This window comes from Leuresthes tenuis, unplaced genomic scaffold, assembly GCF_036924035.1.
Source record: "Leuresthes tenuis unplaced genomic scaffold, fLeuTen1.0.hap1 SCAF_22, whole genome shotgun sequence".
Classification (NCBI taxonomy): Eukaryota; Metazoa; Chordata; class Actinopteri; order Atheriniformes; family Atherinopsidae; genus Leuresthes; species Leuresthes tenuis.
This window is the reverse complement of record NW_027325376.1, coordinates 25,019,431-25,046,254: the sequence shown is the minus strand read 5'-3', so window position 1 is coordinate 25,046,254 and position 26,824 is coordinate 25,019,431. Positions and strand designations below refer to the sequence as shown.

Here is a 26,824-nt window from a genome sequence, read left to right as displayed (position 1 = left end):
AAATGTAGTAATGTAAATATGAAATGAAAAATTTCAGCCGATCAATTAAAAGCAAAACACGTATAGATGCATTTCCTAACCTGGGCTGCTTCAGCTCTAAATATGCATGTTGTCTGTTGAATTCCCATTATTAATCAAAGTAGCATCATTATTTCTTAGCTGTTGGGTACTGGACCCCCAGTGTGAGAAATAACTGAGCCATTTTATTTGTGAATCAGTTTGGCTCAGATCTCCATTTGATTGTCATCCATATACATGTAATTTAAACATAAATTGAATGCCCCACTAAATCAGTTGAAGTCATCGGCAGAAACAGGCGAAAAACCAATGGATCTTTGTTCAGGTGTTCAAGCATCTGAACAATGTGTTTTACCAGCTTTATGTAATCTGCATTTTCCCTTTTCTTCATCTTTTTTTTCTCGAGAAATTTCTTTCGGTTATTGAATTATCCCAAATGTAGGTTCCGTTTATCAGATTAACTATAATGAGCAGCCAGTCAGACGGATTTGTGCAAGTGCCGTATGGTTTATTTGTTTATGGTCACAATTTAGCTAAATATCTTAAAATAAGTCGAATGAATGGGTTATGGCTTGAAATGTAAAGAAGGGGGGCGTTGTACTATACACTGTAGTTGTGTCCACGCCACACACATATGCAGCAGGCATCGGGGTCCTACATCCTGGTACTTTTCAGCGTTGTCAAGGCAGCCTCAGAGCACGGCTGACTGGCGGAAAGTAGCTGCAGTGTCCTGGCCATATATCTGTCCAAAAACGTTCCAACAAAGTGTCCCGGAAAGTTAGGTTTAACCAAAAGGTAATGGATATGCATGTTTTTCTTTATTACGATTCCAGGCTTCCTACTTTACTACAGTAATGTGTGGCCTTTTCTCGAGTCTTTTAGACAGGCAGCAGATTCAGACAGGCGTCCGTCCGTGAGGACAAGAGGCGGAAGATCTTGTCCATTGTGCCGTTGAGAGACATAGGGATTCAAGCACGATTTACGCCCCAATGCGACTGTGTTTTAGATTAGGTTTTAGAATATTTTATTTACTGTGGTTCAGCTAAGCAACTTGCTCGCGTTTCTAATAAAACTACAGAAAATAAAGAATAAAAATGGCTCTCGACGGATATAATTTGTGATTAAAAGGGACAGGTTTAAAGGGACAGCGACCCTGCTTCATTCCTGGTTACAGTAGCTGATACATTTTCACACACAACGGGTTAAAGGGATCACAATCTTTCAAATATATATTTTTGAGTATAATATGTACACATTCATGCAACTAAAAGGTATCATGTTCCTTTCTGTGTTTCCTACAATTCATAACTGAGAAGACGGGCGTTAGTCATATGCATTGCCTCCTGATTTGCATTGAATCCGGTTGTTGTGAGCTGAAATGTCTTACGGTAACTAAAGGAAAAAGTAACGACAAACCATTCATGCATGTGTCTGGGAATTCACAGCATGTGTTTGACAGAGCTCATTTCCTTAAATGTTACATGTGAGATGAATGACTGCTTTCAAAAGTTACTGTTTGACACGTGCTGAAACATGAATTAACCTCAGTTTGAAGTGTGTCTTGACAGAAATTGATTGGCAATAACTACATTGATTTGTTATTCATTTTGGTAACTTTTTAGGAATTTTTATTTTTTAAACCATTAAAATGCAAATATCTGTTAGTCAAACAACGAACGACTTTAGATATGTCAGCTTGAGTTTGAGCGATTTGTTACAGACCTTTTCCATAATGTTTAGTCCGTGATATAGCAAAAAAGATATTTGAAAGACCAAATAACTTTGTGAGAAAATATGTTGCAGACAAATAGTTTGTTAATACAATCGTGAGTTGCGAAAAAAGGGTGCTTGATATCTTTAGTAAACAGTTACTGCATCACTTTTATGTTAGCCAGTGTTGTCATTTTCTAATTAAAAGATATTAATCTATCTTATTATCAAAGAGTAATTTGATATTAGTCCATCTTCAATAATGTATATCCTTTATTTGTTAGATTTGAAATATATGCCAGTTTTAAAGGTTTATTGTTTTGTGTTTTTCAGGACACCTGCATACCAATGTGATGCCGGATAAATTTGACAGCTGCTTAATAGCATCAAAGAGGAGGACACTATGAAGTTAATAACTATGAGGAATCTGGACTGAGGACCTTTATTCATTGGGACAAAGAAAGACCATTACTTTTGGATGATAACTGACGGCCTGTCCAAGCTTGCGATAGCATGCCAGCTAAAAAAAGTAAAGTTGGCTCAATGTCCCATCGCTACCGGCCAGCCTCGGAGTACGATGATGCTACTCTTGCCCAAAAGAGAGAATATTGGAGAAACAAGAAACGAGAGCAGAGGGCCCGTCTGTCAGAGCAGAGAGGGAAGCCAACACAAGACAACAGAGGAGGAACGCTCTCACACCTATATGTCTCTGCAGGGGTGAATCCCAGTTTGTCAGACTCGTTTGCTGTTTTGTCCCCTCTTTCTCAGAGTAGCAATGACTCATACAAGACTGGATTGCAGAGTGGAAACACAGTTGGGAAAAGTTCACTTGAGGATGATGACAACCAAAAGGAGTGGCATCAGCCACTGAAAGTTAACAAAGTTTTGCCTCACCCACAGTTCATATCATCTTCCAAAAAAGCTGAGGGCAACACAGCCATTGTAAAAAACCCATCAATGAAAAGTGTTAGCAAAGTTGTTACCACACCCACATTTAATGTAGCCCAGCTGAACATCAGCTCCTCAGTGCCTCCCGTCACAGTGACCAGAATTTCCAATGGCAGCTCCACTAAAACAGCACCTCAGCCATGTATGTCTATGCAGAGCACAGTTCCCAAAACCCGATCTGTGTTCACATCTAATGCAGCTTGTGCATTAGATGTGACTCTTGTGTCTCCATGTGGCCGTGTTTCTGTCAAGACAGAAGGCAAAACAATAAACACAACACCTCGAAGTGGGACAAAGAGTGCCTTGGTCACTACGCAAAGGGCTAAAGGTGTAGGCAGTGCACAACCTTCCCTGAAGTCCGACGAGGAGAAAGCAGCCAAGCGCAGAGAGCACTGGCGGATCAAAAAACGAGAGCAGAGAGCAAAGCTGGCAGCTCGGATTGCTAAAGTCAGAGAGAAAACGCAGGGCGGAAACGTGTCTTTTCAGAGGCTAACAGCACAGAAAACCGGACTTGTGGCCAACTCAGTACTTCTTCAGTCTCAGTTGCTTTTGAGAGGAGCAGCTCAGAAGCAGTGTTCTATTCGAGGTAATACATCATTTGCATCTATCAAAAGGGATACTAAGAAACCGCCAAAAGCAGCAGCTACTGGAGCTGTTACTGACCTGCAAACAGATCAGATGACTGTACAAAAGCTGCACAAGAAAAAGATATCACAGACAGACATTGCATTTGACTGGGCCTCAATAAAAAAGTCAGCACAACCACAGAGAAAAGTTCATACTTACACACATTATTCCAATGTTATCCGAGGAATTGCACGTTGTAAAACACCAAGACAAAGATTCATTGAGACGCAGAAGAATCAAAGAAACTTGAGATGTAAACCTCCCCCAATGGCTTCAATGTTTGGTACCAGAGACATGCACAAAAGTGACCCCAATGACACACCTGAGCAGATGATAGCCAAGAGACGAGAGTACTGGCGGATTAAAAAGCGCGAACAACGAGCTAAGCTGTCAGTGGAAATGAAGACCCGGTTGAAGGATAAAGACGCTTTGATGCGAAGAGTAAAACGTTACCAGCAAATCCTTGAAGAAATAAGGAAGGCAAGGGCACTGACACACTCAACAGGAAGTGTCCTTACACATGCCTCTGAGACCTTTGGTGGGTTCATCAAAGAAGATGGGACACTGACAGTTAACATCCCCCAGAGTCCTGAACATCAAAATGCAGCAGGAAACAAGGGTGAAGAAGAACTTCATGGAATTTCTAAGAATAACCCTGTGACACAACCACAGCATCAAACTAATATGAAACGGAGGGCTATTGCTCCCATCAGGATAAACCAACTTTCCCCTCCACTCCATCCATCCCAAGTAAAAGCCTCTTCTCATGCTGTGCAGTTAGTCAAAAAATCTTTAAGATTAATGTCAATCAAACCACAGACTCATCTTGAAATCACACCTATTCCTAATTCCCAGTCGTTAGCAATCCAAAATGTAAGTCAGCTCACACTAACTCATTGTCAGTCCCCTCAACATACACCTTCAACAGGACCAACAACAGGATCAAACTTTGGTGGCTGTGTAAGGAAAATGGTAATCTCAAGTAGTGTACCATCACCATCAACTCAGTCTCTAGATCCAGGCCTGACAGAGGAAGAGAGGATGGTAAAAAAAAGGGAGTACTGGAGAATAAAGAAACGTGAGCAGCGAGCAGCTCGTGCTGTTCAACTGAAGCAGGGTGTCTTACAAGTGAGGGCCAATGCATCCTTACAAAGAAGGAATGCTCAGAAACAGGAATCAGCAGCCACTGTCCAACTGGCCACAAGCCTTGCAAATTGTAGAGGAGATGCACAACCTGTCTCAAACAGCACCATTCCCTTTATGCCACAAGCAAATGAGATAAAACAGGAGAAAGAGTCTGTGCCAGCAGTTGACCTAAATTCTCCTCAAGAGCAGGCCATCTATCCAGATATCAAACTCCCAACCTCCCCACCTACATCTCCTGTACCTCAGCCAGAGCCTGACCCATCTCTGAGCACAGATAGCCAAGCAACCACTCTTCTAGCCGTGGCTTCTATGAAGAAACTCCTGGAGGAATCACTCAGCACAGTTACAGAGTGTAAAAGCTCACAGACTAATATAAAAACGGAGACAAAAGAGGATGCTTCAGAGCAGGATATGAAGCCCAATTTGTCTCAGCTTTTTTTTGAAAAGGATGACATGGCACCTATTGCTGCTGACCTGACATTGCAGATAAAAAGCTGGCAGCCAGATAGCGATGTCTTGGTACAGAAAGACTCATCAAGCCCTCGACTCAAGAATTCATCACAAATTAGTGAGACACTCCCACCTCTTCCCACCTCTGATGTGATAGTGCATTCCAACTATGAGCACTCATCCCAGACCCCTTCAACCTTTACAGTGAACCTTGCTATGGAAGCATCTGATGGCCCAACATCACCACGCAGAACCCAGCGACTTCGTAGCAAAACCAGAGGCCATCAAAACTGCTGTTCCCCAGAGCCACCAAAGCTGTATCACGTCACAGATACATCTCTGGACCAACTGCAACCACAGCAGCAACACAGTGAACAACAGTGTCAGGCACAAGACCACAGCATGCCATCAGCACAAAGGTATTGCAGTGTGGTGACAGAGCACAGTGGCTTGACCAGCCTGCAGAGGAAGAGGGAGTACTGGAAGCTCATGAAGAGGCAGCAGAGGGCGAGGTTAAAGGCCAGGCAGAGAGAGAGACAGGGAGAATGCAGCAGTTGGCTTATTCCAAGAAACATCCAGGTGAAGTAACCCATGGCAATGATGTTTATTTTCAGTGTAGATGCTGATCATTGTGTTGCAGTGTAAAAAATATTGTGACAAAAATGATATACTACAAATGTCTGAAATTGCTGATTTGATTAGATCTGTCAGACAATGATTATGGAAAGTTAGAGACCCTTACCCTTTGCCTGCAAGGTTCTATTATATTAGTATATATCTGTATTTTTTTTCTAATTACATTTGATAATGAGTTTTTTTTTCAACTTAGAATTGGGTTCTGTTTTGGTTTTTTTGGGGGGAGAGAATTTTGTCAAAAAGATCCATTTAAGTAACATTCACAACTATCAATTTATCACAAACAAGGCAATGTTAGTTTTTCTTACAATGCACTAGGCAGCCTTGTTCTGAAGTCTTTGATCTCTAAACCATGTCAACAAACATATGATTTACTTGCTCCTGGAACCTCATGCTTTTCATTTGTTGTAACAACAATAAGGACGATGAGCTCCCATGCGACTTGACTGAGACATGAAATTTGTTGAGTCCCATAAATACATTGTTTTTTCTAAATTCTTGTCCTTTGGTTTCCTGATTGTCCTAGGATCTGGGCAGAAACCCCAGGGACATGTCTGCTCAGAGATTAAAGAAACCTTTGATTCTCTGGAAATTTGGGCACATTGGCTAGTTATAAGGAGTTATTTTAGATATCCACATAAAGGGCCAAAAAGGACACATGAGTTGACACTTTGTTTCCCAGTTTTCCAGGACCTGCATCACAAATTAAAATAAAAAAGGAGAATTGGAAATTCTGATAATTTAGATAAGTGATTTCTGAGGACGCTGCATGACCAGCCATGTAAGCACAGACGGTGTCCCCTCCAGCTGAAACCTGAATCAATACACCACAAACCTCTCTTGGCATTTGACACTTGAACAGCAAAAATAGAGGGAGGAGTGACTGAGAGGGGCCTACTTAAAACTAGGGGCAAACACTTACAGTATGTGAATGTTTAGAGAGAAATCCTGTTGCCTGACATCTATAAACAATTGTCTCTGCTAAGGGAAAATTCTTTGTTAATGCTTTATTACTATCTTGCAGACTCCAGGACTTATTATCAGCACTCTTAAGGATGTGGGTCAAACCAAACCAGCCCCCAAGCCCAAACTGTCTGTAACTTCTGTGGCTGCTGCGACCTGCATCACTGGAGTCTTGGTTGTTCGCCAAACATCATGTACTGCTGAACAGTCACTTGACGCACTCCAAGTCAATCTGCCTGACACCAGCAGAGAAAAGAACAATATAAATGTTGGCTCTTCTCAGAATGTGACTAACTTTGTAAGAGTTTCTGAATCTCAACACTGTTCTGAAGACTGGACCTTCCAAAGCACAGAAGTTGATCCAGCCCCTTCGCTCCCTACTCTCAAGCCCCCAGATAACCCACTGTCAACTGTTGACCTGCAACCTATTGAATCCCCTGGCCAAAGTCCAAATTCTGTACTTGGTCCAAAAAAAATTCCATGTGCTTCACTTCCAAGTCCAACAATTATGACAGAATCCTCCACCAATCTGGAGCCTATCAGCACACTGGTTCCTCCAAAACCTGTCCCAGGGGAATCTGAGGAGGACTTTCTGAGGAGGAAACGGGAGTACTGGAGGATTAAGAAAAAGGAACAGAGAGCAAGGAAAGCCATTCGAGACAAAGGAATCTCCCCAAGGAGTGCCTTCAGCAACTGGAGGCCCATCTTGCCATCCCAAGATCTTCAGAAACAGACAAGAGCTGCCAAGGTATATGCAAAGCTTGTTCTTAGGTTTATAGACATCAAGTTTCAGGGTGCAGATGGAAAGATTTCAGAGCCTTTCAAAAGTCTAGTTTTAAAAAAATAAGAAATTATTTTGTTTTCATCACTAGATAGCACAGTATATTGCAATGGCAAAGCAAAGACAGGTGTTCTTGGGGAGTTTTGTAAAATTACATAAGTATCTTCAAGTAACTTTCACCTGTGCTGTGATGCACTCTGAATCCTGACTGAAACTCTTCAAACAGATTATTTCTATGTAAATGATCACAAAGTTGAACTGCAACTATTTTTTCAAGAACTTTGGACAAAAAAGGGAGATTGGATATAGGTCGATAATTAGCCAACACTTCTGAATCAAGAGTAGGTTTTTTAAGTAAAGCTTTAATTACAGCAACCTTAAAAGTCTGAGGTACATATCCTATCAACAAAGACCGATTGATCAGATCCAATATGGAAGTGTCAATTAAGGGGAAAACCTCCTTGAACAGTCTGGTTGGGATTGGGTCTAAAATACAAGTTGATGGTTTAGAAGAGACTATTGCTGTTGTTAGCTCAGAGAGATCAACTGGGCAGAAGCTGTCTAAATACAAATCAGGTTCTAAAGATACTCCTAAAGCTGCTCTACTTGATGATACATCAGTGATAATAATGGGAAGGATTCCATTAATCTTCTCTCTGATAGAAACAATTTTATTGATAAAGAATCTCATGAAATCATCACTGCTGAGAGTTAAAGGAATACATGGCTCAACAGAGCTCGGACTCTTTGTCAGCCTGGCAACAGTGCTGAAAAGAAACCTGGGATTATTCTTATTCTCTTCTATCAATAATGAATAATAAGCAGTTCTAGCTTTACGAAGTGCTTTCTTATACGTTATTAAACTATCTTTCCAGACTAATTGAGACTCTTCTAAATTAGAGGAACGCCACTGTCTCTCCAGCTTTCTTGCAGTCTGCTTTAACGCACGCAGCTGTGAATTATACCAAGGAGCCAACCTCTTCTGACTGATTACCTTCCTTTTCAGAGGGGCAACATTGTCCAGTGTTGTACGCATTGAAGCTATAGTGCTGTCAACAAGAGAGTCAAGTTCTACTGGAGTAAAGTTTAGGTAGCCGTCCTCTGTCATATCTGCACATGGCAGTGAAGAAAAGGATGATGAAATCAACTCTTTAAATCTGGTTACAGCATTCTCTGACAGACACCTTCTATATGTAGAATTCTTCTCAGAAACCGTGTAGTCAAGTAATGTAAATTCAAAAGTTATTAAAAAATAGTCAGACAAGACAGAGTTATGAGGGAACACTGTTAACTGTTCACTCTCAATGCCATAAGTCAGCACAAGGTCAAGGGTATGATTAAGGCAGTGAGTAGGTCTGTGAACACTTTGAGAAAATCCAATAGAGTCTAATATAGAATTAAAGTTAATATTTAGGCTGTCATTTTCAACATCTACATGAATATTAAAGTCACCCACTACAATGACTTTATCTGTACTCAGCACTAACTGGGATAAAAACTCTGAGAATTCAGACAGAAACTCAGAATAAGGGCCAGGCGGACGATACACAACAACAAACACAAGAGGTTTCTGTGATTTCCACTTTGGGTGGGAAAAACTGAGAATCAGAGATTAAAAAGAGCTAAAACTAATCTTGGGTCTAGGACTGATTAGTAACCCTGATCTGAAGATAGCTGCCACTCCTCCTCCTCTGCCTGTGGTTGGAGGAACGTGAACATTTAAATAGTCAGAGGGAGTTGATTCATTAATGCTAACATGATCCTCCTGCTGCAGCCAGGTTTCTGTAAGACAAAATATATCAATATGATCACAGATCAAATCATTCACTGACAGAGACTTTGAAAGGAGAGATCTAATATTCAGCAAACCACATTTAATAGTTTCAGGTCTTTGTGCTGTAAAATATTTTTGTCTTCTTTTTTGGAGCTTTTCCAGATGTGCTCTTCGTGTGTTTATTGATTTTTTAAATTTGGGTGGTGTGGGAGCAGACAGTCATTACAGGGTTTTGAGAGGGGGGGGGTGGGCTACGGACTCTGATATTGTTTTGGGGAAATTACACATACCAAAGCAACATCAATTTTAGTGAATTGGCACTGGGTGTCATTATTTTACTGTTTTTACGCTTATCCTTAGCCAGTCTCATAGGATTCTATGTCGCCCGCTCTGGCCCCTGGAATGCATTTGACTATGATCGCTGGTGTCTCTAATGCCACAATAACAACTTCAAGTCCATCCATCCATTTTCTATACCGTCCGTTAATCGGGTAGCGGGTGGGCTGGAGCCTATCCCAGCAGTCATTGGGCGAAAGGCGGGGTACACCCTGGACAGGTCGCCAGTCCATCACAGGGCCACATAGAGACAAACGAGACAAACAACCATGCACGCCCACACTCACTCCTACGGACAATTTGGAGTCACCAATTAAACATGCATGTTTTTTGGATGGTGGGAGGAAGCCAGAGTACCCGGAGAGAACCCACGCATACACGGGGAGAACATGCAAACTCACACAGAAAGGCCCCAGGCAGGGATCGAACCTGGAACCCTCTTGCTGTGAGGTGACGGTGCTAACCACCACACCACCGTGCAGCCCCCAACTTCAAGTCTTCTTGGTAAAAAAAAATTGAGCTTCTTTTCCTTGAAACTTTCTCCTATTCTAGACAGAAATATTCAAGTTCAACCTCATTGGATGGAGAGTTTGAGTTTTGCACATTTTAAGATCTTTGCAGACATGCTCTGATAGATTCAGGTACGGAACTGGGTTCTTAGGTCATTATCTTGCTAAAATGTAAACATTTGCTCCATCCTGAGATCTTGAGTGTTCTGGGAAAAGGTTTTCACTTATGACTGCACTGTTTTGTTTTGCATCTATCTTTCACTCTTTCCTGGCTAGTCTTCTGGCCCATGTCTCAGAAAAACATCCCCACAGAAAAATGCTATCATCATTACATTTGACTGTAGAGATAGTTATTAATCAGGTACTCAAATCTTGGTTTCCCTCATGTATAAATTTTAACAACTGTGGCAATTAGCTCAGTCTTCGATTTTTCCTCAGACCCGATGATTCTGCTTCATGTGGTCTGGAAGTCATATTGGTGCCTTTTAGAAAAGCTGACTGTCAGTATCTTTCAGTTAGGAATGACTTCTGTCTGACCACTCTTCTTTAAAAGTCTGATCGGTACCATGCTCCACTAATGGTTGTGTTTCCGTATAGCTTTCTGTCAAACAACTGGATCTCATTCATAGTGTGAAAAAACTCAGATTTTTTATTTGCTTTATTGACTGAATTCTGAAAATGTTTTATGTTTATGTTTATGCATTTAGCTTTATCCAAAGCGACTGGTATACAAGGGGATCAAGTTCTAACAGTCAGTGGGTCTACATGATGAGATTAACTTGATTATAGCTACAGTTGGGTTCTGCTCCTTATCTGAGGGTAATTATCCTTTGTTACATGGCGGTGAATGAATGGAATCACTGGCACAAAGCATGCAATACCACAGTAGATAAGTGGCGCTGTACCCATTTCAACTATCGCTAATAGAGCCACTTCTGGTTGACCTCTTCACCTCAAACAACAACAACAACACAACTAAGGTATTCGAGAAAGATGGCGAACAAAGACCAAGATGAAGCTACGTCCCTCTACATTTAGTTTGTGACGAGCATGCACAACGGCGCATTCTCCATCGCGTTGTTCGTTTCTTTCTGACGGCGGCGACAGCAACAGGAATATCGCCTCCTTCGACTTCCAGGTGACGATCGTGGGAAAAAATCTGGAGCATGCGCAGAACGCTCGATCCGATCCACTGTCGTCTCCAGGCACGTGAAGTGGGCAATCAGATCACGTTATCCCGGGGTCTTAATTCAATCGCAAGTAACCCGATCCGATTCGATTTCTTGTCGGATTAAGCTTGTTACATGAGCTGAATAACTCAATCTTATTGTAATTTAGCCATTAATCCGATCCGATTCCCCGCATCACTGAGTGATAGATCTTACAATTGCAATACTACTGCCAGATGCAGTCTGTTTGTTAGCCGCTTACTCCCAGTTGTAACACGTCTTCCATTACAAGTCTATATTGACAAATCCAAACCATGATTACACCGATGTCATCACTATTTTTTGGTTGCTATGCGCTGGCCTTATCAGCAGCAAGTCTGGGTAGCCAGGGCCATACGCAGGCCCAAAAAAAATACTGAGGTTATGAGTCAGAACTTCTAGGCGGGTTCGGGGGCATGCACCCCCGGAATTTATTTTAATTCCATTATATAAATCTGTCCATTTTGGAATCAAAAATAAATTAACTGTCCTGTATGGTGGCCTTAAGGAATAATATATACAAATGCTGAAAATCAGTTTAACTACTACTGCAACTTATAGTACCTACATTTTGAGGTCTTAAATGTCCAGCAAGTAAAAAAGATGAATATAAATCCTTAAAAATAACATTTTATCAATGTAGTGTTCTAAATAGACACACTAATAGGCTATAATGAATTAATTGTATATTATATTACATATATTATATATTTATTTGAATCATTCCCTATTCCTATGCCTCAAATATGCATTCTTCATTTGACATGTTTTCCCTTTAGTGAAGAATATAAACACAGTCAATTACAAACACACGTCCCCCCTCTGTTCATTGAGCTCCTCTGGCTGCCCTTAGCCGCCTGCATCAAATTCAAGTCCCTGATGTTAGCTACAAAGAGCTTAATGGAACGGCTCCATCTACTTGAATGCTCTTGCAGAGGCTTCTGTCCCAACTGGGTCCCTCCGTTGGTCCCAGGATTGTCGTCTAGCAGCTCCTACACCACGCCTAAGACAATCCAAACTCTGTTCATGTGTCGTCCCACGATGGTGGAATGACCTACCGAGCGCTACCAGAACAGGGGCGTCCCTGTCTATCTTCAAGAAGCTCCTGAAAACCCAGCTCTTCAGAGAGCATCTCCTATCCCAGCACTTACCTTGTACTTCCCTCCCCCCTCTATCTCTGCCCTTTATCTTTCTGCACTTCCTTCTATCCCTGCACCCTATCTCTACTCTGTCCCCTCTGACAGAGTCGGACTCCTGGGTTCCTTCTATGTAGTTTATTGTTAGCTTTTTATAAAGCTGTTATATCTTGATTTGTAAGTCGCTTTGGATAAAAGCGTCTGCTAAATGCATAAACATAACATAAACTGATAGAAATGAAAACAATACGCCATTTCAACATCATATTTTCAGATGTGTCAGAAAACCTTGAGGGTGGTGCAGAGCTTTTGAAATTTTGAGGTAAAAATTGGGCATTCTCAGGCTTTTTGAAGGACCATTATGGTGACTCATGAAGTAAGGGCAAGTTACCACAGAATATTATTTATTACTATTATTATTTTGAAAATGAACCGGATGTTTTATTTTGTTTCTGCGCACGACTTCCTGTCCCACACAATCTGCTCTGTGCAGTGTTGCTGCGTTGTGCTCCGGCAGAAATATAGAACAGGTTCAACATCCAACACTGAGAAATCAACACTGAATAAACGTTTAACTTTCAATCGAAGACGTCGCTGACATTTCAGTCGCAACATGAATGTTGACTCAACCGGTACTGACAGAGTTAACCAAAATGAAACTTTGGTGTCCTCAATGGTAGTTACGGCCTTGTGTGTAGCTCTCAAATTTGTTCGTCGTTTCTATAATTATCATTTTTAGTTTTTACCTCAACTTTTTTCGTGGTTTTTAGTGATCTGCTTTTTATTTAGATTTTGATTTATTTGTATTTTTTTTTTACAATGAGCACTGCTACCAGTACTAGAGCAGTGTACACAAGAGAAGAACTGTTGGCTCTGTCAAGGATTAGATGCGGAATTAAACATCCAATTCCGACCGAGCTAAAAAAAAAACCTGTACCGTGAATGCAGAGCTGGAGCCAAACTAAAGGCAAAGAGGCACAACAAGAGGTGGAGGTACAAGCCTTTTCTGCCCTCTGTGATTATGAGAAATGCTAACTCGCTACCAAACAAGTGTGATGAGCGAGAGGTGCTTGTGTGGAACCAACGGCTGTATAAGGAGAGCAGTTTGATCTGTCTGTCTGAGTCCTGGCTGAACGACAACACACCAGACTCGTGTGTGGACATACATACATACACTTCCGTACGGCTTCAGCAGATCGTGACCTGAGTATGAGCGGTAAGCGGAAAGGTGGGGGTATTGTCCTGTTTTTTTAATCAGAAATGGGTTAACCCTTGCAATGTGACCGTTAAGGAGAGGGTATGCTGTCCAGACACTGAACTGCTGTCAGTTTATTTCCGTGCGTTCTATGCACCCAGAGAGTTCCCATGTACAGTCCGCATCGTTGTTTACATTCCACCGAGGGCAGCACCTACAACGACGTGTGACGCCATCCATGAAGTCATTGCTAGGATACAGACCCAGCATCCTGAGGCATTCATTGCAATCACAGGGGATGTAACTATCCTCCTGCCTGACTGGCTTTGTACAGTATGTGGACTGTCCAACATGTGGAGAAAGGACATTAGATCTGTTCTATGCTAACTTGAAGGAGGCTTACAGGGGAGTGTCTCTTCCACCACTGGGTAGATCTGATCACAGCATGGTCTATCTACAACCCACATACAGACCTTGTGTACAAAGACTTCCTGTTACTACCAGATCTTTCAGGAAGTGGTCACCAGAGGTGAGTGATGCATTGAGAGACTGCTTTGATGTCACAGACTGGGCTGTACTGCTGGAGGAAGAAGAAATGTCCATTGACATGGACAGGAGGGTCAGCACCATCAATGACTACATTAACTTCTGTAGGGACACTGTGAATACAGTGAGGACTGTAAGGTGCTATCCAAATAATAAACCACGGATCACCAGTGACATCAAAGAACAAAAAGTGGGCGTTCCAGAAACAGGATGGAGAAATGTGGAGGAGTGTACAACAGGAGCTTAAAAAGACACTACGTCAAGCTAAGGTGGAGTACAAGAAAAAGATACAGCTGGAGAACAATAACATCAAGGAGGTGTGGAGAGGCATGAGGACCATCACTGGATACAAACTGAAGAACTCTCAGTCTGTGGAAGGTGATGTGGACAGAGCCAATACTTTTAACCAATATTACAACAGGTTTGATAGTATGGCTTTTTCCACCTCTGCTGCTGCTCCCTCCACCCCCACCACTTCAGCTGCTTCCTCTAAATTGCTTCCACTACCCAGCTGTGCTTCCACCTCAATGGCAACTCGCATCGCCAAGCCTCCTCCTCCGCCTAACTGCACCTCCACCTCTGCAGCAACTCTCACCAACAGGCTTCTTCTGTCCAGCTGTACCCTCCACCTCTACGGCAGCTTCCACCACCAGGACTTCTGAGCCCAGCTGTACCACCTCTGCAGTAGCTACCACCACCAGGCATCCTGAGCACAGCTGCACCTCCATCTCTGCAGCAACTCCCACCACTAGCCCCCCTGTGTCCAGTTCCACCCAATCTCTATGATTGATAGCAACATCACTCCTGTCGCCATCCCACTGCTATCACCTCTGTGTCCAACTATAGATGAGGTTGGAGCTGAGCTCAGGAGACTTCAGTCAGGGAGGGCGACAGGCCCAGATGGAATCTGTCCAAGGCTTCTGAGGGACTGTGCTGGTCAACAAGCAGTCCCCTTTCAGAGGCTCTTCAATATGAGCCTTCAGATGGAAAAAGTCCCAGTGCTGTGGAAAACATCTTGTCTCATACAGGTGCCCAAATTAGGGCAACCGGTGGAGCTGAATGACTATGGACCGGTGGCTTTGACATCTCATATCATGAAGATCTTGGAGAGAATCCTTGTTCGTCACATCAAATTGCAGGTTGTTGAGGGGACCTTGTGGAGTCCTTCTATGGCTGGACCTAAAATAACTTTTTGCTCCTGAACACTACTGAGACCAAAGAGCTGGTGGTGGACTTCAGGAGATCTAAAACTCCATACCAGTCAGTTTGCATTGATGGAGGGGAGATAGAGACTGTTCAGACCTGCAAATACCTGGGGGTGGTGCTGGATAATACACTGGACTGGTCTGCCACTCAGGACAGAAGAACAGCTGCAGGACTGAGAGATTCAGGAGGTCCTTTGTCCCCACTGCCATAAGGCTTTTTAATAGTGACTGCTGACTTGTTCTTCTCAAATTTATTTATTTAGTCATTGATTATTATTAATATTAGTAGTAGTATTAGTATTATTGTTATTGTTGTCTAATGTACAATCGTTGTAAATATTTAGAATTTTTTTTTACCTACTTGACAATTTTGAATATCCTGCACTGGGGGATGAATAAAGTATTTTTCTATTCTATTCTATTCTATTCTAGAGAAATAACAACATTCCTTCAGACCATATATGGCAGAATGCAGTTGTAATTGAATGATTCTTCTAGGAATATCATAATGAATGGGCCTTCCAATCGAAGGCACCTGTCCAGAGGTCTAGAAATCTTCTGGCTCCATGGTCCCCTGGGCTTTTTTATAAAGTGGCTAATATTTCTTATTAAAACATTAATTGAATAGAAATAAAGACATGCAAAGTGACAACACTCATACACAAAATAACCTAAGAGACTTACAATCATGTCCATAATTGCTTTGGCATTGACATGGTGTGTAGTCTTGCAGCTGTTACCGCCAAAACTGACAAGAACTATAACATTTTTTTCTTTCAGCTCTAATTCAGGATTGGTTTTAAAAAACAAAGTTGAGAGTCTGCTTCAGTCACATTTTCATTCCAATTTTGTGAGGTATGCAGACAAAATGATGAACTCAGTGTCACCGTCAAAAATATATGTGGACCTCACCTTTAGAACAATTACAAAAGTGCACAATTCCACCATAGAGAAAACTAACCAGATATGCAAAATGACAATCAAGTAATACACAAAGTAACTACAGATATGTAGCAGTTATAAATGAATGCAAAATGAATGAATGCAAAAAGTTGCACAAAATAAACAGGCATGTAACAGCTATAGAGACAGAATAAGGGAAGATGTAGACTTGATTATGATTGATATTTTCTTGTGATTGCATAAAGTTTTAACAAACATTCTTTATTACAATTTATGATTTGTCAGTCTCTAAATTAGGAGAAAAAGGAACGATATAAGATTATATTTATTTCCTTGTCATATTAAATAGATGGAAAATAATGAACTGGGTTAGTCCTGTAGAACACTTTTTCTCAAACCCACTCTCTCTCGGTCTGTAGGACTCTGGTCAGTGGGTGAACCCCTCTGAGAAGTCAGAACATCTGATAAGGTGGGATATCTTGTTTTGTCTCTTTTTGGTGTTTTTCCTGTCAGCTCCACTTAGGATGATAATGGAATCTCTTTCTCTTAGCATTTCATTGGATCCTGACCAAGGACCTTTTACATTCTCCAATTATGAAGCACAGGTAGAAGGTGAGGTATCAAGTATGTTTCTTGAAACCTTAAAGAATGCACAGAAAAATGGTGAAGGTGGCTTAAATAAATGTATTGTCTTCTTCTGCAGATGAGTCTGAGCTTCTGTTTGCTGACTATGAGGATAATAATGATGAGGAAGGTCCTCTCTCAGATACTGTGTGGAGGAGCCGCTACCTCATGGACTATGATCCTCTCAACCAGCTGCTGGTGTGTATGGTGTGTGGGGAGCTGCATTACTCTCACAACCTGGAGGGAGTGAGGGCCCACATTGATGAGGCACACCCCCACACACTGACACTGGAACCCAAAGAGAAGCAGCGAATACTGGAGGCTTGGGACGAACAGGTGTCTCAGCGGGAACGCTTTTTCACGAGCCAGCTGCAGCAGCACAGCGGGGCTCTAACAGGTATGCAGTCACTTCAGGAAATGTACCTGTATAGGGTAAATGTTAAAATATTGTTTATAGGCTAGTTATGGTTGTTAAAACTTTGGTTGAAACCAATATTAAATACCATAACCTACATATAGGAAGTATCAAGACAGTGGGCAATGTGTGACTTTTAATTCTCAAAACCTAGCAAGTTAGAATTTCTTCTTAACATGCTGAAATGCTGGCTGTGAAAAGAGTGAACTTGTCTCTACATAGACTCTAGCAACTGCTTATCACTTCATCATTTCATTAATAAAAGTATTTTGATTGATCAGGTCCCAGGGAATATAAAGTGCTGTAATGAGAAAACCCCCAACACAAGGAACTGAATAAAAACATTTCTTACTTCAAAGACACAAATCATGAAGCATCGTGAAGCATGTAACTGTGTAACTACATCTGAACTGTGTGGTGTGGTAGAAAGGAAGTCATTTAAAAATATGTATGAAGGTTCTGAGAAAATCAATTGATGTGACATATGGATATTAAATTTAAGATTATCTGGCCTTATAAAAAAGAAAAGGTTGTAGTTTATTGACTTAATTAGAAAAACTGATAGAATTAGCAATGGTAAATAAATCCCTGCATCAACCCCAATCATAAGTGCTTTGGAGGTAATAACGTCTTAAGGAGGCATTTCCTACTGTGGCTTGATGAAACAAGAGGGGTCGAACTAACTATCTTTTTCCCTTTGATGGTTGAGAAGATGTTTTTAACAAACTGTTTTAACTGTCTGATGCACAAGTGCCAAGATATGAAAATCTGTAATATAGCATTTGTTGAAGTAGCTGCACATTTTTGGGGGTTTCATTTGTTTTAGATGGCAAAATGTCCCTCTTCTATTGTCCCCGGTCTGAGCAGGGTTTAACTTAGCTTGCCTGTCATATATCTTCCCCAGTTTTCCAAACTGAGAGCTCTTTCAACCACTCTCTACTGCAGGTGAAACAATAGCTGCTCACAACCACTTCTCAAAGCCCTACTTGAGTGGTCCCCAGTTGATGATGGTCTTTAGCACATCCATCCGTATCAGAGACTGGATTGTTGATTTTGGACACTCCGTGAGCTTTCCTCTAGCACCACCTTTATGGCCTATATATTTTACTATTAGATAGGCATGCCATCTATTTTGCTGACTTTACGCAAGCTTTTAAAGTTATAGCTTTCATAACCTTTCATCTAGGGTCATGGTTTTCAGTCTTGCACTTTCTTAGCTCCTTTTGTAAGTTTTATAGAGATAACCTGTGAGGTAATTCTTACTTTGAGAACCTTTTGTGTACGATTTTCTCAATCTTTTCTCAACCCCCCCCCCCCCCCCCCCCCCCAGTTATGTGGTTGTGTTGTTTATTTTTCTTTCTAAACATTTTATTGATCTTAAAACTCCAGTTTGGGAACTTTGTCTCTTGCATTCCACAGCATTTAAGCTATTAATTTATGGTCTCAATGGTATAGTCATTAGTGTTGTTTGTATATTTAGCACGATTCCTTTTTTTTTTTAATTTGTCAACCTTTTCTGACTTGTTTTGCAGAAACGCACAGGAAGTGATGAGCTAAGGACAAGAGTACAGGGCTCAACTGAATATTTTATTTGTCTCATCAATACTATACTATTTATTTGCTTACTTTCACAGAAAGTCACCTTAAAATGCTGTACAGGGAAAATTGAGTCCCAAATCAAATTTACCTCATTTTGTACAATATATGATTTGGGTTTATGAAAGGCAGTATAAACCTTTTTTTTCTGTTTTTTTTTTTCTATTGTAGCTGCCTCAACTCAGATGTCATATTTATGTGAAATATTTGAAAAAATGCCCTAGACACTTGGACATTCAGTGATTATGCTAGACTTACATATCTCTGTTATATACATACAATTGAAACCTGCTGAACCATTTAAAATTAATAAGATCAATCTATTCCAGCAGCTTTTTCTTTTAATTTAGATTTAAACACTTGAACCAGCCAGGTGTTTGAAAAATATACATGTAAGTACAATACAGGAATGAAATACTTTTCACGATTTGTTGATGACTGCTCTGTGTTTTTTATTGAGTTTTACCTGCTTTAGTTGCAGGCTTGCATTCAGGTAACATACTGTTTAGACCCTTGCTGTTTACTGGCTCCTTTCTTGGCTGTCTGGAACTGTATAATATGTGTTTTTGTAGGAGCTATTGTGCCATGCTGCTCTTCACACCCCAAACCTTATATACAGTTTATTCCAGCTTTCTGTATTGAGACAACTTTTTACAGTAACTTCCTCACCTTTTAACAAAAATCTCCTTGCAGTTAATTTAGGCTTCACCATGCAAGATGAAATCTACCCTGTATATACATAAAATACAAAAGTGGTAATGAGAGCCCAATTGTTACATTTATTGTGCTCGTTTTAGTTTTTTTCCTCTCTTGCAACAATATATTTTTTATATTTATTGAATCTCCTCTTCTATAACTGATGACTGGTGATGCATAGTTAATATCCGTAGATAGTTCCATATTAGAGAAGTACAGGATTTCATTTGTAAGTATTGAAGATCCAAAGGCTGCATGAGTTGTAAATGAATGAACTGTGGTTTATTAGTTGAGTTTTGGAATGCGTTCCCATCTTTTAAAAATGATTTTCATGAAGCATAAAATGCTGAAAAAAATCTCCTGTTTGAGCACAAAACTGTGGTTGAGAAAACTTAATTACAGCTACAACAGAGTGAAGAAGTGACCAAGTTAATTCACTTTCTTGGAATGTAACTTTGACTTGTTTACCAGAAGAGATTCTTTTCTTTGCCTTTCAGTAATAAACCTTTTCTACATTTGGGCTTTTCTCTGACATCTTCTTTTGTACAATTATCTTATTTCTACTGAAGACTAAAGAAATGGTTTGGAACAGCTTCATTTATTTAATTTCTCATTTCACAGCTTGGTCCTAAAGATCGGATATCATATTCAAAATCTGTAAAATTATCAAGTAAACCTGAACATAAACTGAATATATGAGAATTTTGTAAATGTTACAAAATAAATAAAACAGAGCAGCATTCACATTTACTTGAACACACTTGATCTTGATCACAGATATAAGACGAGTAAAAGTCCTAGAAACAGTGACTCTGGTGGTCTCAGATGGTGACCATCTCTTGTTGTCTGGATCAATAACTGCAAAGCTAGAATCTTTTAATCATAAGATGAAATGACACCCTTTGAGTTTGCAGCATTTTGATATTCCAGTACACCTTTTCGAACTCCACATGTCAGAAGTATCAGCTGCTAATACCTTAGATGAGTGGTTTCCAACATTCTCATCATGTGACAACGTCTGCCATTTCAGACTAGTGCTTAAGAGGAGAATAAACAAAAAAAGCAAGGAGCATCACAAATTGTAGAGAACAAGATGCTATTGTGTGGATAGAATATATTTTAGACTAACAAAAAGAAGCACAAAATGTAGTGTTGCTTATTTATTGAAAACTGAACCTCTGACACTTTTCTTTTAGATTCTGCTGTGTTTGGACTTCAAATTAATCTATATCTCACAATAATTCATGTCTGCCCAGTGTGGACAAATACTCCTAAATAAGAAAGACAGAAAGAATGTTTTGATTTTCTCCTGGTAGGAGTTTACTGCTTCATCCCATGGCTTCTCTTGGGCTCCACTTCCAGTATGGCTTCAGCATCTTCTCCAGACTGTGGATTTTCTGTTTGGGTGTCTGGATGAGACTGATGGCTATGGCCCGAGTCAGTGTCAGCTGCCCCTTGCAGTTCCCGGGGTCCATCATCCAGTCGGAACAGTGTAGGGACTTCGCCCAGGATGGGGTTGTTCTGCTGGAGGCCAGAGATCCACTGGTTGAGAGTGGCCTGGTCTCCCTGACTGGTCATACACATAGCGAAGACCGGACCCTCATCCACTGAAAAGATGGACACATATATAATACTCTGTAAATGAATTATCCTAATAAACATGCTTGTCATAAGTTACGAGGCTGAAGATATCTTACAGTCTTCCACATCAAAGCTCTCATCGTCCCCTAAGTCACGACCCAAATCAAGCTCGAGTTGCAGAGGATAGTCAAAACACCTCTCTGGATCATAGGGCTCCTCTACCTATAAGAAGACACAGTAACTGCTCAGTGAGTGCCAAAATTAAATATACCATTCAGATTCACACTGAAAAAGGTGGAATGCTCTCTCCAGGTTGGGGAAGAGTCCCTGCCTCAGGCAGAGGAGCTTAAGTATCTTAGTATCTTGTTCACGAGAGATGGTCGGTTGGAGCTAGAGATGGACAGATGGATTGGAGCTTCATCAGCTGTCACGAAGGCTCTGTTCCAATCTATTGTAGTAAAGAGGGAGCTGAGCTGGAAGGCAAAGCTTTCAGTTTACTGGTCCATCTTTGTTCCAACCCCCACCTAGGGCCACAAGATCTGAGTAGTGACCGAAAGAACGAGATCGAGGATACAAGTAGCTGAAAAGGATTTCCTTCGGGTGGTGGTTGGGTTCAGGGTTGGAGATAGGGTGAGGCGCTCGACCATCCGGAGTATCTAAAGGAGCCAGCTGAGGTGGGTCTATCTGGTTAGGATGCCTCCCTGATAACTCGCTGGAGGGATTATATATCCCTTCTGGCCTGAGAATACCTCGGGATCCCCCAGGAGGAGCTGGAGAGTGTTACTAGGGAGAGGGATGCCTGGATTTCTCTCCTGAAACCTGACCTCAGAGAAGCGAATGACAATGGAGATTTACACTGAGGATTAGATTGGGAAAACAAAATCTAATTTTGGGTACCTTTGCACGTACTAACAATTCAGTTCTTGGGTCGCAAAGAAATGTTTGTGTTTTTCTTGCTTTTTCATTTATTCTCAGAGAACAGTAGCTGTCCATTACTGCAACCAACTTCTCTGGCCATATAGAAAAGTCTGTTTATTTATATCAAGTTTCCAAGGTCTGTTGCACGGTGGTTAGCACCATCACCTCACAGCAAGAAGTGGTTGGAATCCAGGCTAGGAAGGTTCTGTGTGAGTTTGCATGTTCTCCTTGTGCATACGTGGGTTCTCTCCAGGTACTCTGGCTTCCTCCTGCTCGCCACCATGACTCACTTGTCGAGCTATGACGATTGGTTCTTCTCAATGTGTAGAAAATCTTAAGACCTACCCACTTCTTTAACATCAGCATAACTGTCTGTGCACTTACTCTCTCAAACTGTATATCACAGAGCTAGATATGTACAAACAAAATATTCTTTTGAAAGTAAAGTGAGTTTTTCTTGAAGTGTGGACAAATCTGTGGAACAGGTCATACAATGCTTTTTTTTTTTTTTAAATTCAGTAAAATGCAAGAGTTAACTATTATTTTAGTCAAATATATTAGGATTTAACTCATACTTCACACAACAACATTAGTGGCAGTCATTTTCCATTAACTGTTACCACTTAATAATAGATAACAAGAAGATTTTCCAACCCTCTCTTCAGGTGGTGTGGGGTCAGCTCTGAGGATGTAGTAGTAAACACACGTCTTCCTCAGCCAAAGGGGAAAAGGGCCCTCCACAAACACTGGCCTGTCTGGATTATGTTTGGCCAGCAGTTCCACTTGGCTGGGGCTCTGAGTACCTGATGTCAACACAAGAATGACTTCTTACTATTCAGAGAGTGACAGTGCTGTTTTCTTACTATTTAGACCATTATCAACTCAGCTATGACTAAAGTGCACAAGTAAAGGAAGAGGGTATGTTTTTTTTTGTAAAAAAGCAAAAATAATTCTGTCCTCGCTATCATAATATGCTCTGATCATAGCCTTTTATTGTTGTAGTTCTTTTTGCTTGAGAAGCAGATTAAACTTGTGCTTTCATACCTACTATATGTGGAAGCGTCATCTCTTCTCCACTCTCTGTTATGTCTGTACAAGGCAGCTGTTGGGAAGAGCAATTAAACAAAGATTATTTTTTAGCAAAGATACATTTCTAAATTGAGGACAATAAAACTAAAGTAACTATGGAAAGATTAAGTGACACAACTTTTGAGATCCATTCAACAAGAAAAAGAACTTTCATTTGGTTCCGTTTAATTCAGTATCCAGTACTATAACATCTAGACAACCTATACTGATATCGTTAAACATCAAAGTTGAAACTACTAGCAAGTCTCAGAAGGAAAAAACAACAACAAACTGTACTGGGGTCAACTTAAATTAACTCAATAAAATCTTTCTGTTAAGTCATTTATATCTCACAGTCTTTCTTGGTGCTCTGCTTAAAAATTCCAGAAAATATTTGGAAGAATAATTTGGGCTACCACTGCGGTAAAAAAACGTCAAAGCTTTGTCATATCTGCTTTATGTTACCTTCATTCAACACTATTACCCTCAAGCAGCTCAACAGGATGAAGAGTTGAAGCTTCAAATTCTATTTGTGAGAGCTGTACGAGCTTCTCATTAACACCAGAAAAATGAACACCACTCTTTGTACAACAGACTGAATAAATGTGAAGTGAGATTACAAATATCTTAACATTTCAAATATCCTCCTTATACAAAACACACAACATATAAGTGAGAGGGCTTCCTCTTATGTATTAGTTTACTTTTGACAGAGCTATGGAATGGCACCGCACTTGTGGCAGACAGCGAAAGTGGCTCTGGTCACATTGTGTCGTTCTTGAGATTTTCTACTTAGCTTCTGTGAAAACAGACGGTTTTTTTCCACAGTGGTTTAGATGACTTGCCTCTTAAAACCTCTCTGGAGAATTAATTCCTTTTTAACATCTGTTACAATGAGCCCATTGATCTTTCCAAATATCAGCTAATGACATTAGTTAACATTTACTTCCCTTAATTGTCATGGAGAGTCACTGAAATCACTGGAATATAAAATACTAAATGTTGGGGAGCTAAATAAAACCCAGCTAGAGTATCAAGAATGCAGTAATATGTGTTTCACTGAGACAGCTGTAAGAATATATTCTACACTCAAACATCTCTCTACGCTTCTGTCAGACAAAGGCTGCAAGCAGAGCTGGAGAAATAAAGGAGGAGGGATTGTGGTGCTTGTTAACATCAGATGGTGTAATTCTGGTTATGTTACTGAGAAGGATTCATCTCTGTGCCCCATACTAAAATGCTGGCTTTGAGTTTCCATCCATTTTTTTTTTTACCCAAAGAATTCATCTTCGTTACCTGCCAATAATGCAAAGGATGTCAAGTTGTTGACAAGTTACAAGCACATCAAGCGTAAGCATAATCTAGTTGTACCTGGTAGACAGTAACTTTGGCATCCAAGTCATTGGCAATGCGAGTCAGGCTGAAGCGCGCCAGGTCCACTGGGTCTTCAGGCAGCTGCTGGGGGATTGGGAAGGGGTTTATGTGCTTGAACTTTGGGAACCAGTACATGATGCGCTGGAACTTTCTCACAGGGTGACTCTTCTCTCCAAAGATCTGGACCAGCAGGACTTTGGTCTCAATGTTGGGCATTATTCCTGAAGCACAGGCAGTGACATTTAAACAGAGTCTGTAACCTGTGTAAATGGTTCTGATAGATCCAGAGAATATATCAAGATTATATCCAAGTATGTTTGGAATAACACTCTTTGAAGCATGTGATGCTCCAGAAGTTTAAAAAGCCAAAAGACACCCACCATAGTTCTCCATCTGCTCCAGTAACTGCACTCCACACTCCTGCTGTCTGGGATAGTGGTTAAACATTCGCTGGATGAAATTTCTGGGCACAAACACCTCTTTTGGAAAAACATCCAGCAGTTTGTTGTAGACACTGAGGTCTGTCTCCACTCCAAACTCTGGCATTTTCTTCAGTGCAGCATAGATAAACTCCACATGACCCCGACGTCTTATGTCTCTCTTGGTGAACACTTCAATTACTTTGTTGAATGTGGCCTTGGTTTTGGACTCTCTGGCCACCTGCTCAAACAAGTCATGACGGGTGACCAAAGACTTGGCTCTTTTCTTGTCGTCCTCATTAACAAACCGTGCAGGCATGGGCCGACTCTTTGCCCAGGCTGGGCTGACATGAATGTGCCTCAACACCTAAAGGTGAAGATTGGTTTGTGATATGTGTGCGAAAACAGAAACTTTGAATTGCTTTGCCTGAAAGAATAATTAACAACTGAAAAGTGAACTGGGAGGATATTTCATAGGACTGTTGGGCACAAGAACAAAATTAATATGATTTGCTTTTATATAACTGACATCCAAAAAATGTTGGGCTCTCTCAATGATCCACCAAAAATCAGAGGAATGTTGTACATTGGGTAGGGGCCATTTTCAGCATTGTCTTAATTCCAAGTGGTGAGTAAGAATGCTGACATGAACTGATTTTACAAAACTTTATGATGATTATCACTATCATAATACCATGTAAGTCTGAAATGATAAAATAAGTAAGTCAGTAAGAGAATTTTACATGCACTCCAGACTAATGCCACTGACTGTTGTGGCAGTACAAGAGTCAGCAGCAAATAATCAAATATAAAGGCTATTGTCAAAAACATTAGTGAAAATCAGGTTAAAACCTTTTTTGTTTTTAATCTATTAGTTATTTTAGTTCTCCTAAATTGTTGGTGTCTGGGTGCCTGTGGAAATATTTTAAATCACGCTAACATTGAAGCAAACATGCTCTGCCCTATGGGATGTCAGTGAAACTATGATAAAAAGAAGCTCACAAAAGTGATCACAATCTATTTTCACACAGAAATTTGATATTTGATATGAGATTACACATAAATGCGTCATTCTGTGGCTCCCTGGTGTGTTTAACAGTTTGGGCTGGAAACAGAGAAAGCCAGCCTTGCTTTGTCAGGGCAAATAAGGAATTCAAATGGTTTATAGAATAAATTCCACAATGGGAAGCTGGGTAGGTTGAATATGTATCCATTTTAAAACTAGAAGTGCGATTTAGAAAATGTCTGATATTCTTACTTTCAGTCCTTGTTATCAAGCATAAAGTACATGGGATAACTCATCATTTGAACAAAGACTGACTACTAGAGTACAGAATAAAGATTACCTGGTGCTGTGGGTTACGACACACACTGAAGTGATTGGACTCGGCAGCCTGTCGGCCTGCATGCCCGAGCAGTCTGAGGCACTGCAGCTGCAGGAGGCCGCGAGAACACGTCATTGTTTGTCCATCCAGCTGACTTCCAGGTAACTGGACTGTAGAAGTGAAATGAACAACACATGGACAACTAGCACAGAAGCCAAATTCATTACTTCAGAAAACATACGTTTTGTTCAAGCAACTGCAAGTTTCATATGGATAAGATTAGGGTGTTTACTTGAGCAAAATGTCAAACATTTTTGTTACATCCATATATTCTGTAATATATTCTCAAAGTACATCTGAAGCTCACATATAAAACTATTTTCATGCCTACCGTGCAAACAAAAATACTTAGAATTCAGTCTCCTTCAAAATTCTTTCCACGGACACCTCCATGTTGGGAAGCCGGCGGAACATCCTGCATGTGCACACATTTCCTTCCCCCAAACAAGAGAAACATTAGCTCAAATTATTGTTCCACGGGATCTTTCGTTTATTATATGCTTTGCGTGGGATATCAAATTATTTAGCACTTTCCCTCAAAAAAATCATGCAATTAAGACTGCAGTCAAGCAAGCCCTCGTTTGTTGAAAGACTGTCGAGCCAGTCCTCGCTTTATTTTGTTGCATGCGCATATAAAGGAGGTTTGCCTTCAAAGTA

General features: G+C 40.7%; 2 protein-coding genes across 3 annotated transcripts; one reads left to right on the top strand and one right to left on the bottom strand.

Moving 5' to 3' along the window:
- The first annotated feature begins 697 nt into the window (after window positions 1-697).
- Window positions 698-19,940, top strand: LOC140281436 (uncharacterized). Of its 2 annotated transcripts, none has more exons than XM_072375866.1 (7): window positions 698-813; window positions 2,062-5,478; window positions 6,560-7,246; window positions 16,511-16,560; window positions 16,642-16,703; window positions 16,795-17,112; window positions 18,663-19,940. In XM_072375866.1, the coding sequence occupies exons 2-7, from the start codon at window positions 2,242-2,244 to the stop codon at window positions 18,677-18,679; spliced, it is 4,371 nt and encodes a 1,456-aa protein (XP_072231967.1). In that variant the 5' UTR covers window positions 698-813; window positions 2,062-2,241; the 3' UTR covers window positions 18,680-19,940. The 2 variants fall into 2 exon arrangements, with proteins under 2 accessions (XP_072231967.1, XP_072231966.1); XM_072375865.1 differs by having other exon boundaries at window positions 16,642-16,715.
- On the bottom strand, window positions 19,745-26,760 carry ecsit (ECSIT signaling integrator). The gene is made up of 8 exons (XM_072375867.1): window positions 26,499-26,760; window positions 26,129-26,277; window positions 24,744-25,149; window positions 24,361-24,584; window positions 22,966-23,023; window positions 22,576-22,724; window positions 21,120-21,225; window positions 19,745-21,029 (listed from the first exon to the last, which is right to left on the bottom strand). Exons 2-8 carry the CDS (start codon window positions 26,240-26,242, stop codon window positions 20,743-20,745), a joined length of 1,344 nt encoding a protein of 447 aa, XP_072231968.1. The 5' UTR covers window positions 26,243-26,277; window positions 26,499-26,760; the 3' UTR covers window positions 19,745-20,742.
- Window positions 26,761-26,824: the final 64 nt, after the last annotated feature.

Excerpts from the sequence above, each read along its gene's own strand:
- LOC140281436 (XM_072375865.1), top strand. The coding sequence starts at position 2,242 with ATGCCAGCTAAAAAAAGTAAAGTTGGCTCAATGTCCCATCGCTACCGG. Across the intron at positions 7,247-16,510 it reads AACAGACAAGAGCTGCCAAG|GACTCTGGTCAGTGGGTGAA; the intron begins GTATATGCAAAG and ends CTCGGTCTGTAG. Across the intron at positions 16,561-16,641 it reads AAGTCAGAACATCTGATAAG|CATTTCATTGGATCCTGACC; the intron begins GTGGGATATCTT and ends TCTTTCTCTTAG.
- ecsit (XM_072375867.1), bottom strand. The coding sequence starts at position 26,242 with ATGACGTGTTCTCGCGGCCTCCTGCAGCTGCAGTGCCTCAGACTGCTC. Across the intron at positions 22,725-22,965 it reads GACGCTTCCACATATAGTAG|GTACTCAGAGCCCCAGCCAA; the intron begins GTATGAAAGCAC and ends TGTTGACATCAG. Across the intron at positions 21,226-22,575 it reads CCACACCACCTGAAGAGAGG|GTAGAGGAGCCCTATGATCC; the intron begins GTTGGAAAATCT and ends GTCTTCTTATAG.